The 12,485-nt window shown below is 42.0% G+C and overlaps 2 protein-coding genes across 2 annotated transcripts; one reads left to right on the top strand and one right to left on the bottom strand.

Annotated features, from left to right (window-relative positions):
* Positions 1 to 649: 649 nt before the first annotated feature.
* Positions 650 to 10,241, bottom strand: LOC119649884 (cationic amino acid transporter 4). The gene is made up of 3 exons (XM_038052262.1): positions 10,091 to 10,241; positions 9,728 to 9,954; positions 650 to 4,017 (listed from the first exon to the last, which is right to left on the bottom strand). The coding sequence occupies exons 2-3, from the start codon at positions 9,867 to 9,869 to the stop codon at positions 2,207 to 2,209; spliced, it is 1,953 nt and encodes a 650-aa protein (XP_037908190.1). The 5' UTR covers positions 9,870 to 9,954; positions 10,091 to 10,241; the 3' UTR covers positions 650 to 2,206.
* A 960-nt stretch (positions 10,242 to 11,201) lies between these two features.
* Positions 11,202 to 12,177, top strand: LOC119648756 (classical arabinogalactan protein 9-like). The gene has a single exon (XM_038050582.1). It carries the CDS (start codon positions 11,284 to 11,286, stop codon positions 12,058 to 12,060), a length of 777 nt encoding a protein of 258 aa, XP_037906510.1. The 5' UTR covers positions 11,202 to 11,283; the 3' UTR covers positions 12,061 to 12,177.
* Positions 12,178 to 12,485: the final 308 nt, after the last annotated feature.

Genomic DNA, 12,485 nt, shown 5'->3' with positions numbered 1-12,485 from the left:
TTTTTCCAAGTTCTTCTTGCATTTGCGATGGATCTTGGTTGAGCAATGCCTCTAATTCTTCATCTTCAAAAATTGTTGACCGTCTGGCGCGCTCTTCGTCTTCCAAGTCAAAATTGCCACTTTTAAACCGTCCAAACCACCTCTGACACGTTCGCTCAGATAGAGCATGGTCACCATAAATTTCTACCAAAATGCGATGACTTTCGGTTGCTTTTTTCTTCATATTGAAATAATGAAGTAGAACTCCCCGCAAAAACACATTATTTGGTACAAAATTGGCCATTTTCGTTGATGAAAAAAGTATTGTTGTTTAAACTTCAATTAAATAATTTATACTGGCGTTTGTGCCTATTGATAGTAGCTTTTCGATGAATGTTTGGAAATGTGGATCAATGGAATAAAAAACAAGCTACGCCATCTATTGTGAAAACCAACAGAACTTATTTGTAGGCCTTATAATACCCCTGTTTATTTAATTGGTTACACCATTTATCACAGACTTTTTCGTTACTTTTTGATCTACAAAGAGCCATATTACTTGACGATTCACTTTGGCCGCCGTCCGAGATTTGAGTCCTCTCTCGAGACTTTTTGACAGAATGTCATTCGGCGGAGGCGATTTCATAATGGCGGCTCCGATGTTCCGCCACAGGCTCTGTAAATTAACAATGAACTCTGATTTGCTCAACCAATTATTTCGTCTTTATTTCTGTACATATTCCCTTACAATATTATTTATGAACTTAAATAATTCCACCATTTATACTATTTTCAGCTCCACTATATAGGATTTTTTTTAATAAATCTGTTTATCATAATATGTAATACAATAATTTATAATATTTCAATTCAGATAAACATTTCATGGTGATAACATCAATAGAATATATTAATAGATATTATTTGCTTTTCTTTTTCAATTGTTATTAATATATTCAATAATAGATTTCAAGATGAGACTTACTATTGCTGGTTGCTTGGTTTGTTGGATGGTCTCTCAATAAGTTCTCAAATTCCATGTTTTTATTTTATCTTTATGGTAGTTATCATCTTATCACGATTTTGTATCTATTGTAAGTTGTGTTCCGCTAGAATCTGGTTGTGTTCTGAACTTTTCGTTAGTTAAAATTGCAGAGTTTAGACAGAAATGAGACTGAGATAATTCAAAGATCTCCAAAACTTTAATGAGATTCTTCAGAAGACCGAAGTGTAGGTCGAATGTAAAAGGGTAGATATCTCTCGCATATCAGATAAATTACTTTAAATATACATAATTTCTCAATTGCATATATTCAATTGCAGTTTTCCGGCTGGGTGAAAGCTGCAATTGAATTTTTCGTCTCAGTCCAAATTTTTCATATTTGACAGTAAAAAGTGTTGGGTTTGTAACAAAATTCTCATTATTTAAAGAAAGAGAAAAAGACAAAGGGTGGGAACTTTGGCAGAATCACTACCCTTAAGTAGTTGTTTTTCTGTTAAAGTTAAATAAAAATGAGGGTGTTCCATTCACTAGGGGATGAGGAGCCAAGGAAAATATTGTACCTCTTATCCTGGTCTGCAGACAACAGTTCGATGATAGTTTTATTGACTTCGCATCCCCTAGCAGCACCTCCCTGAATCTAGGCAGAAGAATTCATAGAAACATGTGTAGACCCAGCTTGAATTTTTTTTTGGATAAAAGTTTAAATTGCTTGGATTCAAGACGAGGAGCAAGAAGTCTAGTCGATATGAGGTCATTTGCTTCCAAGGGGTCGAAGTTGCCTTGTTGAAGGGGCTACAAAAGTATTTCGACAAACTTTCATAAGAAAATGAAAGACATGAATGAAAAGTTTCCAATGGTACAAAGGACAATGTTCAGGTGCTGACTCGTTACAACTCACTGTGATTAACAAGCCAGCCGACATGGGTTAATGTCTATCTAAGATTTTAATATAATAGATCGAGGAAGCATATTAGGTGCAAAAGATTGTTGAGTGATGGGAAGGCAAAGTTAATCTAGTTTCAAACTTTTTTGTATTTCAAAAAAATCCACCATAGAAAAACTACTCAAGCAAACTGATTTTTACTAAACTTAGGCCGACCAGAAAACAAAATCCAGTAGACAACATCAAATTCATCAAAACTTGTCTTCTCTTAAAATATTGCATAAAATTCACTAAATCAGGTCAGATTGTGCGGCACAGCCCTTCACTCTGTAGCAGTCATTTCACGGTTCCTCCTCATCGTCCTCAACAATTGGCTTTTTATCTTCAGATTTCCGTCGTGAAATTCTCTCTAAGGCAGTCTTGGCTGCAGCTGCAGTTGCACCCCAATGTCCTTTTGTAGCTTCCGACGATGTCATTAGCATTGAATATGAAGTTCCAGATTCACCCTCTTTACTATGATGAATTCCATAGAGGAAATAGACAAGCATCCCGATTGAAATCCAAATGAAAAACCTGAGCCATGTGAGAGGGCTAAGATGAACCATAAGCTCTATATTGCAGAAAATGCTGAGCGCTGGAATATACGGAACCAAGGGCACTTTGAACTGTAATCCTCGGGTATTTTGATGATGAGCAGCAATCACAACGACACATGCAACAATGCAGAAAATCAGGAAGCCATAAAGTATTAAGGCCCACCATGTTCCCTCATAAAGTTCCGTCCAGGACATTTCTAGCTGGAAGCAAATGGCAGCACTTAGTACGGAGAATAGGAGAACTGCAGCTGATGGAGCAGCCCCCGGTTCAAATCGCCCTAGCAATGGTTCCAACCAACGAAACTGCGGACGTAATCGTCCGGCCAGAGCTACCTCAATTAGGTCACTAGTCGGAGAAGCCGTATCTATACTGGATTGTGAGGTATTGTCATCCTCATCGTCAGGAGTATCTGGTGCATAAGTAACATTCTCTTCTACCGGTGGCGGACGATACCGTAAAATAATAACACTTGCACTTACTATTGTGTAGGCCAAAAGTGTCCCGATCGACATAAATTCTACCAGTTTTTCCAAATCGAACAAGAGTGCAAGAAGGGCACTGCACAATCCAGACACGGCCAAGTTAAGTAGTGGAACTTGGGTGGCCGCATTCACTTTCCCAAGGAATGAAAAGAGTAGACCATCAGAAGCCATAGCATACATACATCTGGGCAAAGCAAAAAGTGATCCAAGGAGAGTAGTTGTCATTCCACAAAGTGCTCCTATGGAGATTGCATATTTAGCCCAGGGAAGATCCAGAGTTCCAAATGCATCTGGCAAGGAAGCAGTAGGATTTATATCTCTAATGGGAATCATCAACGTCAAAGCTGCACTGACTAATACATATCCCACTGTGACTGCAGATAATGATAGGATAGTAGCTAATGGTATCGAAGAACTAGGATTTTTGGCTTCTTCTCCACTCGTTGCTATACTATCAAACCCAACAAATGCATAGAAACAAGTTGCTGCACCTGCCACAACTCCACCGAATCCATATGGCATAAATCCACCCTCGGCTTCAGTCCAGTTCTTCGGGTTAGCATACCAGAATCCTAAAGATATCACCAGAATCATTACCACAATATTCATTGAAGTCAAAAATCCATTCAGAACCGCAGTTGCCTTAACACCAGTTCCTAACGCAGCTGCATAACACAGACAAACTACAAATGCCAAAACGTCAGGATATTTGGTAAAAAGTTGTTCATGCAGTTCTCCCGTTATTGATACTGTTTTATTAGCCAGCCATCCACCTAGCATTGAGTCCACGTAACCACTCCATGCACGTGCGACAGATGCCGCTCCTAGCATGTGCTCTAGAAGGATATTCCATCCGATGATGAAGGCCCAAAACTCTCCGATTGAGATGTATGTGAAGACATAGGCTGATCCGGCTTTTGGTAATCTGGTTCCGAATTCGGCATAGCATAGGGCTGCAAGCATTGATACAATTCCAGCTAGGATGAAGGAGAGAACGATACCAGGACCTGCAATTTCTTTGGCTACGGTACCGGTAAGGACGTAGATTCCAGCTCCAACCATGTGACCAATACCTGGAAAAGGGATATAGAAAGTGTAGTTTTTAAGATTGATTATAGAGGCAAGATTTAGATGTATATAGACGCTAGGAAATAATTTAGTGTTGTGTTCAGAACCTCCTTTGGTATTTGACCTACATGGTTTTCAATGCAAAATCAAATTCCCGTTTTGCAATGGGTTCGTCAAAATTTCAGGAAGAATAACACAAATCTTTCCTAGCGAATGTTCCTAATCATATATAAGCTGCATGGTTAAGGGTTGAAACCATATAGTAGATGAGGATGGGTAATCTAGCGGATTTGAGCTAATAATTGAGTAGCTTCAAGTATATCAAAAAGTTTGCGAAATGCTACCAACTGCCGATTTAAGGACTAGGGTTTAGATCACATTTTAACATTCCATTTGGCATTAAAATATTTCCTGAATTTCAACTGGATCTGGCAATTCCGTTTTTGAAGCGGTTCTAAATTGTCACGTCAGTGCATTTTGCAGCAATGGAAAATATCGACATTCGTGCAGTTATCGAATTTTTTGTAGAAAAAGGTTTGAGGACAATGGGGATTTATACCGAAGAGGTAAATGTGTTAGGTGAATCTGCTCCTTTGAAAACAATGGTTTACAAGTGTGCTGGTGAATTTAAAGGAGGTTCTACAAGCATGGAAGACGATTCACGTACATGACGCCCAAAAAGTGCATCAAATAGAGATAACATAACAAAAATACAGGATTGATTTCCATCGTCGGGTGACACAGAAAGGATTAGTGGAGGTCGTAACTATCTCAGTAGGCAATGTAAGCCATATCTTAAGGTGCATTTTGGGTTTTAGGAAGCAGTGCTCGCAATGGGTACCGCATCCTTTAACAATGAAGCAAAAACGCATCCGATTCAACTTTACCAGCAAAAACAAAAAGGATTTTCTATTGAGATTCATCACCATGGATGAGACTTGGATCTATCTGTATGATCTCGAATTGAAATAAGAGGCTAAGGAGTGGTGTCCACTCGAATCTTCGGCATCGAAGCGAGTTTGTTAGAAGAAATCAGCTAGGCCTAGTTTGCAGAAGAAAAAAGTAATTTTGCATCAAGATAATGCACTTGCTCACACAGCTCACAACACCATAGCTACAATCACCGAATTAGAGTACAAATTGAAGGCGATCCCGAGGAGACCAAAGAAGCTGCGGGAATGACAACTACGTTGTTGAAAATGCTGAAAAAGGCTCCCAATGATCACACAAGTGGGCTAAGTGGGCTGTAAAGTGACTAAATGAGCTGAAGAGTGACTTCAAGCTACGATAAGCAATAGATGGAGTTAGCAAGAGAGGGACAATGCATTAATTTTTGCTCTAAGAGGGAGAAAGATGTTGAATACGACCATAAAGGAACAGCAGAGTGATTTCACTTTACTGAGGCAAGCGCTGGATATTTGATAGGAAGGAGAACACCTAGAGAACTTTTACAAGACGGAGCTTCGAGGTAGAGAACGAATCTGCTGCGGATACGTTCATCCAGGCTCTGTGTGATGCAGAATTGCAGCAGGCACTGAAATTGGCTGACAAGGAAAGTTTGATGGGAGCCTTGGCATAGAGTCTCCAATCCGAGGCCGTAAAGCGCACATCAAGGATCCACTCTAGAGTTCGAAAACAAACAGAAAGGTCTGGAACGTCGAGGTTAGGATTCGAAACAATACACCTCGTCTACGAGTATGGCAAAAGTTGGCTGGTAGAATCGCCGGCTCCGGAACCGTCATCACAGTCTCTCGACTTTCAAGTGGCGAACATGATCTTTGAATGAACGGACTTATTAAAATATCGAACTGTGTTATAAAAATTGACACTGGTGTGACTAGATCGATACTAAGCAGCAACATCGTAGAAGGTAATTGGCTATACAGAAAGGACGGGATGCCCTCCGAACAAGCTTTTCCATGAAGTCCTAGCTGCCGATATCATCGATGAATGCATACTTGGAATGGATTGTCTTGCTACATATGATTGAAAAACAGATCTTGGATCATGGATGCTAATACGGCGAAACATCGAAATCCCTACAAAAGTAACCTTGTTAGATACGCAACTGTGGCCTCAGCTGCAAGCCTGCGATATCCATGTTTCCCCCTTTTACGAAGCAAGGACTGGAACGCACATCGTTGGTATCGCACCACATTGATGTAGGGGATGCCAAACCAATAAAACAGCGATGGGGGTCGCCGAAAAGTCGCAAAGCGGTTGAGCTTTTTCGGTTGCGGTTGTCGTTAAGCCAGGCAAGGTTGGAACATGCCTCGATGCCCGTAAAGTCAATCTCTGGACAGTAAAGGGTGCTTATCTCATGCCGATTATTGATGGGATCTTGAGTCGAGTTCACTAGAATGACTATTGGACTATAGAACGAGCGCAAAGCTTTCAGAGGTTCATCCACACTCAACTACTGTTTCGTATATTTGGATGACGTTCTGGTCGCGTCTTCCTCTGAGTCCGAGCATTTAGAACACTTCGAATGCATTCAAAGTCTCCTTGAGACCGGTCTAGTATTTAACGTTGAAAAGTGCAAATTTCTACAATCGCAGGTAAGATTTCTCGGCTACTTGATTACCCCTGAAGGCATCCAACCAGACCCAGTCAAGGTGTAAGCGATTTCGAGTTTCCCGCTTCCGAAAACTGTTAAGGAACAAAAGTCCGACAAGACATCTTCTCGCTAACTTCGGCACTTGAGCTTTATCAGTCGGTTCACTTCCGATATCCAACATCTGTCTGGAAAAGATAACGTGGATGCTGACGCTTTGTCACGGCAATCATTGAGGCGCAGAAGGACGGCGTAGTTCTTCAGAGTTTGAGGACCTACTCGTACGCATTTAGGGAGTTTCCTCTCTTCGGTTAAACATGCAGTATATACTGCAGGTCAAGGGACCAAGGCCACTTATTCCGGGCGGTTCCCGAGATTTCACAGCTTTCATGATCTGCCGCACCCAGGCATTCGGACAACGAATCGGTTAGTCATCGCGAAGGATTTCTGGCCGTCCATGAACAAGGACACTAATCCATGGGCCAGACAATGCCTCGCATTGTGTAAGTGCGAGATTATAAAGCATGCGGGGAAAGAGGTAGGAGTGTTCCCTCGATCTACCAAGCATTTCCACACAATCCATCTCGACATCATCGGCCCTTTGCGAGACTCGCATGGTTTCAGGTATTGCCTCACAATCATCAATAGGTTCACGCGATGGCCTTTGAAAGACATTACTGCACAATCGTGTGCAGAGACCCTCTGTTGAGAATGGATTCCATATTTTGGTGTGCCGGCAATTATAATCATCGATTGGAGAATGCAGTTTGAGTCCTCCCTTTTCTCAGAGTTGGGTAAACTCCTCGGCTTTAAGCGCCACCGGACAACCGTGTACCACCCGCAGTCCAATGGGATGTCCGAAAGTTGGCACAGGTCGCCGAAGGCGGCTATAATGGCCCAAAACGACTCTTCAAGATAATGCAGAGATCTCTATTGGATGTGACTTCATGCAGATCCTTGTGCTATATATGAATCTCATACTTTCGGGCAAGTCCAAAACTTTGGGTGTCTTAGCATTATTGGAGCAATAAAAACAAGTATCAGGTGGCTCCAATGACCGTAGACGATATGATTTCTATATTCGTCCTATAAAAGATACACTTTCTTTGGGATAATCCATGAAAATGAATCAGTCAAAAACGATCAAGCCCAAGCACGTAGATCAGTATCGGAGAACGAAGGAGGTACTACCGCTATGGATCCGGGAACGCCGATAATGGGGGAGCAGCGGAGAGATATCATCAAATATTCGCGGAGGAACATCCCCCACACATCCTCCTTGACCACCTGCCAAAATTGCCACCAATACAAATTGCCAGCTTCTCTGGCATCAACACGGAATGGTGCCAATTAATAGAGCTGTTTGAAGTCGTCGTAGGCAATAATCCATCGATTGGCAGTATCCAAAAGCTACAATTCATACTGGGGTATCTGAAAGGGGAAGCGAAGGAAGCCGTAGCGCACCTGCAGTTATGTATCGGCAACTACGAATCGGCACTTCGGATACTGGAGGAGCGATTTTTGGATAATTGTCAAGCGGCCTGTGAATACATGGATACAATCCTCGACGTGAAAAAACTCGGCTACAAATTTGCTAATGACGTAATAGAGATGTACATTATGATACGGAACTGTTTGGCTAGGTTGAGCAACCTGGGTACACGCTCTCTTATTGGGACCCTATGATAATTCGAATAATAATGCGGAAGTTCAATAACGAAAAGCTTCGCTGCTGTGAAGAATACATCGGAAGGGAGCAAGAACCTGCCTCCTGTAGGCAAGCTATGCGATTTTATCCTGAAGAGGTATAAGCTGCTTATGTCCATCCAAGTCCAGCATTCTTTAGGTCAGCTTCTGAAGAAAAAAGCTTTTGCGGCACAAACTAAAGGTGGCTGCATATATTGCCATGGAAAACATCCGATGTTTTCTTGTGATGAATTCAGGAAACTGGCGGTTGAGTGCGAAGACTGTCCAAAGCATGCCGGAATTATCTGTCACACAGTGACACGGAAGTGCAAAAGCAAAGTGCGGTGTTTGGAGTGCAACAAATAACATCATACCATGCTACACCTTAAAAAGGCAGTAAGTGCGAACTTAGCCTGCCTGTCGATTGGAAAATCTGGCACGACATCCGTACTACTAGCAATTGCTCTGGTAAGAGCAACAAGCCAAACTGGCAAGTCTTTATTTCTTAGGGCACTGACTGACCCTGGATCCCAGACATCGTTCATTGCCTTGGATGCGGCAATCAAATTAGGCGTAAAGAAAAGGAATGTATTAGCATCGATATCAGAGATCAGTGGTGTCCAAGCGGCGACGATTCGGAAAGCAGTCGAGGTCAGCATAAAACCTAACTAGCCAACCCAAACTATAATGTCAAGGCGAGTATTGAGCAGGTGCCGGTTGCGAACGAATGCGAGATAATTTACGAGAGTACGGTCCAACGCGAATCTGACGTAAGGTTCCAAAGTTAACGTCGCTAGGAAATTCGAGAAACAGGGCATTAATACGATTGAAAACTTCGGAAATAATACTGCCTTTAACTTCATACCCAGGCCCTTTCAAACCCCTTGACAGTAAGATTACTTCCTACAACCATTGAAAGTAATATTATTATCCTTAAACGTGGTCAAGATACCGGAGCGGTACAAAGTCTAGCTTTCAACACATAGAAAGGACATCGGTTTCACAGGTGGTCTCGGAAAATCCGACGATGCAACTACTCCAGTATTTGCGAAGCCGTCGGCTATATGCCAAGCGGTGATATACGCTATCCTATTGGTAGAAAATTGGAGGGTTCTCATTATCAGCATTTATGACGAGCCGACCTCGCTTGTGAACGAAGAGTCTATAATATGGGCAGCCGAGTACCCGGTATTGAAGGGGCTGATGAGATTGCTAGTGTCCCCGCAGTCGAGTGGAGGAATTTGAACACCGGTTGCCAGGCAACGTCAGATGAACCAGAGTTTGCTAGATTGGTATCCTTACTTTCCTTTGTTGAGAATACTATGAAAAACATGGCAGAGTTTCATGATCTTTCGTAAGGATATATGTACATATTAGAGGACAGTTTGTTTGTTGTTGAGGTAGCGTTTTTAAATATCTATTTTACGGATTGTATTCTACGAAGGATTATGAAGAGATAAATAATTAAAACTCACCAAGCAATGTGATATCGAACGTATTCAAACATCGATTCAGCGGAGTCTCCATGATATCCGCAGGCAAATGTTTGGTTCTGTTCATTTTTGAGCATAGTCCGGACATGACGTGTCCAAGGATCAAACGTCTTGTGCTTGGCATTTTCAATTCCTGATTCAATTCCTTGCTCCTTCAAAATAATATGATGTTAATCCTTTCCCATAAAATTCACCAGAACCACCAAGACCTGCAACAAAATACGTAGAAAAGTCGATAAGAAAACTTTCCAATGGTTATCTGCAGGCCATATGTTATCCACAAGTTTGAAAACATTTTCACATTGCACTCCTGCGGACACTGGGACACATTGGATGGATACTTACTTTGTTTTCCCTCTTCCAGGCGGATACACCTGGGAATTATTTGTTTTTAATGCCCTTGTGGCGTAGTTTTTCCTCTTTTCGCTCCTGTTAACTCCCACACTTAGGCGATATAGTAACTGAATTATATAGTCGACAGGATGATATCGATACTATCGGGCAAATGCCAAGGAAAAGATGTCATATTTTCATAAGGGATGGAACGCGCTTGCGTCCCATATGTCAATGGGGAGATACTTGTTGCATTTCAGGTGGGTGGAAGCAGGTGGGCTAGGTGAATAGCACGTGCTTGTAGTAAAATTTACCGATAGGGGAGTGGATGGACTGCAGGCATGGAAGCATAGTTTGGAAGTGCGTAAAGTGTTGCATTGTCTCCTAAAATACGATATTAAGACACTGATGAGCTGCACTTGTAAGGGTCACTTCTGCTCCATAATGGCCACAGGCACTGATATAACACATTGTTCCCCACTCGACTTTGAAATAAACGCGTCTAACATTACTCATGATGAAGCTATGACTACCAAGCTCCTTCAGGCCTAGAACCTTGCTACAATTTCTGTTTGTTTTTCGATAGCCTCATTTGTACTTTACAATATCTTTTATCAAAATTTCGATCATGTACTTTGACTCATCATTCTCGAAGCAAAACGATTGCAATCAATAACAAAAAATATTCTCAAGGCGCATTATCAACATTAACGCATATGCATTTGCTATGAATATTCCTTCAATCGAAACAATGTTTATTAATTTATTTAGTTGGTTATTAAAGTGTATTGAACTCGAATCAACCCATACCACATTTGAACCCATCGCCGAATTGTTATTTCCTTATATTCACTTGCTCGTGACATAATTACAAATTTGGCCTGTGAATTACCAGCGTACGCACTGTACGCGCTAAGACTATGCGGCCTGTATGGGTTTGAACGACCTAAAAATAATGCATTTTGTCGCACCTTCTACGCACAGCTACTATGTAGCCACCTCAGTGTGTAAGTCTCTTACTTATAAATATAATTATGCGACATTGACCATGACAGCATATGGATACGGACCGTGCATTGCAATTAGACCGCGCTGGAATGAATGTATAAAAAGTGAAATGATAACGCAGTAAATCATTCAGTTTCGATTAGAACATTCAGTCAATAATAAGCTTCATTAATTCCTTTGGATCCAGCTCGAGTAAAATGGCAAGATTCAGTTTCATCCTTATGGCAACCCTCCTTGGAGTAGCCTTAGCAATTCCTCAAAGGAATCTTAACTACCCCACTACAAAGAAACCCGCTCCTGGCGGTCCAGCACCAACCACCCCTGCTCCAGCATCAACAACACCACAGGCGGCACCTTATCCAGCTGCAGGATTCCGTCCAGGACGTGCTTTCAACCTTCCTACTGAAGAAAAGAAGGCTGCGGAACCTTCCCCTAGCTACGGGCCTCCAGCTGATAAATATGGTCCACCAGAGGAACCGACCACGACTGTCCAGCCGGAATTGGACGAATCAACCACTGATGCTTCATCCGACAACAACACAGCTAAAATTCCGAAAGGACTTCAACCTGGATTCTACTTCATCCAATTGCCAGGTGGAGGAATTCAAAAGGTTGCTCTTTTAACGAATGCAGCCCTTGTTGAATTACCGGTCGGCCCTGCTGCATCTGCTGAGGATACAAAGGATACAACTACACCAGTTCCGGAAAGGGATGTCGAAGGAGACGATTCTTCTGCTGAAACAACGAGCACAGTTTCGCCGGCTGCTACCCCTGTTCATGTTCAACCTATTGCCAAGACTCAACGCACAGTTCAGGTATGGCCACCAGTACCAGTGATTGAAGTGAAACCAGCTGTTGTGCAAAGTGCCAGGATTGTCCAACCGGCTCGTAGCGAACGAGTTGTTGCCATTGAACCAGTCCTTTTTGTTCAACCAAAATCATACTCGTACACTTCGCAATTCAGGACCTGGTAAGATCTTGTGGAATAGAAGATAGTTATACTCGCGGAATGGTATTTATTTAGTATCTATGATTATGAAGTTTACTTTTGAATGTTATTATTGTCAAATACACAACACTAAGGAACAGAATGGTTTCTCTGACTGAAAAGGACCCTTTCTCAGATTACATTTAGAGCTTGGACCTATCAAGTGGTCACAAACTCCAATTTACCCAACAATAGTAGTAATATCTACCAGCTTCTCTTGTCAAACCTTTTCACACTAGCAGGGCTTCTAGATAGGTGATACCAAGAGTTTGTTGGTCTACCGAACAACTCCAGCCAGCTCGAGCGAAACCTCAGAGCTAGAGAAGTCAGGTGTGGGTTTCGCAACCACTGAAAACCACCCTTGGTCTCTCCAGCCCCACTCCCGCGAGACCGCCATTTGTGTTTTACATT

The sequence above is a fragment of the Hermetia illucens genome, chromosome 2 (assembly GCF_905115235.1).
Source record: "Hermetia illucens chromosome 2, iHerIll2.2.curated.20191125, whole genome shotgun sequence".
Taxonomy (NCBI): Eukaryota; Metazoa; Arthropoda; class Insecta; order Diptera; family Stratiomyidae; genus Hermetia; species Hermetia illucens.
This window is presented reverse-complemented; position numbering and strand designations above follow the sequence as displayed.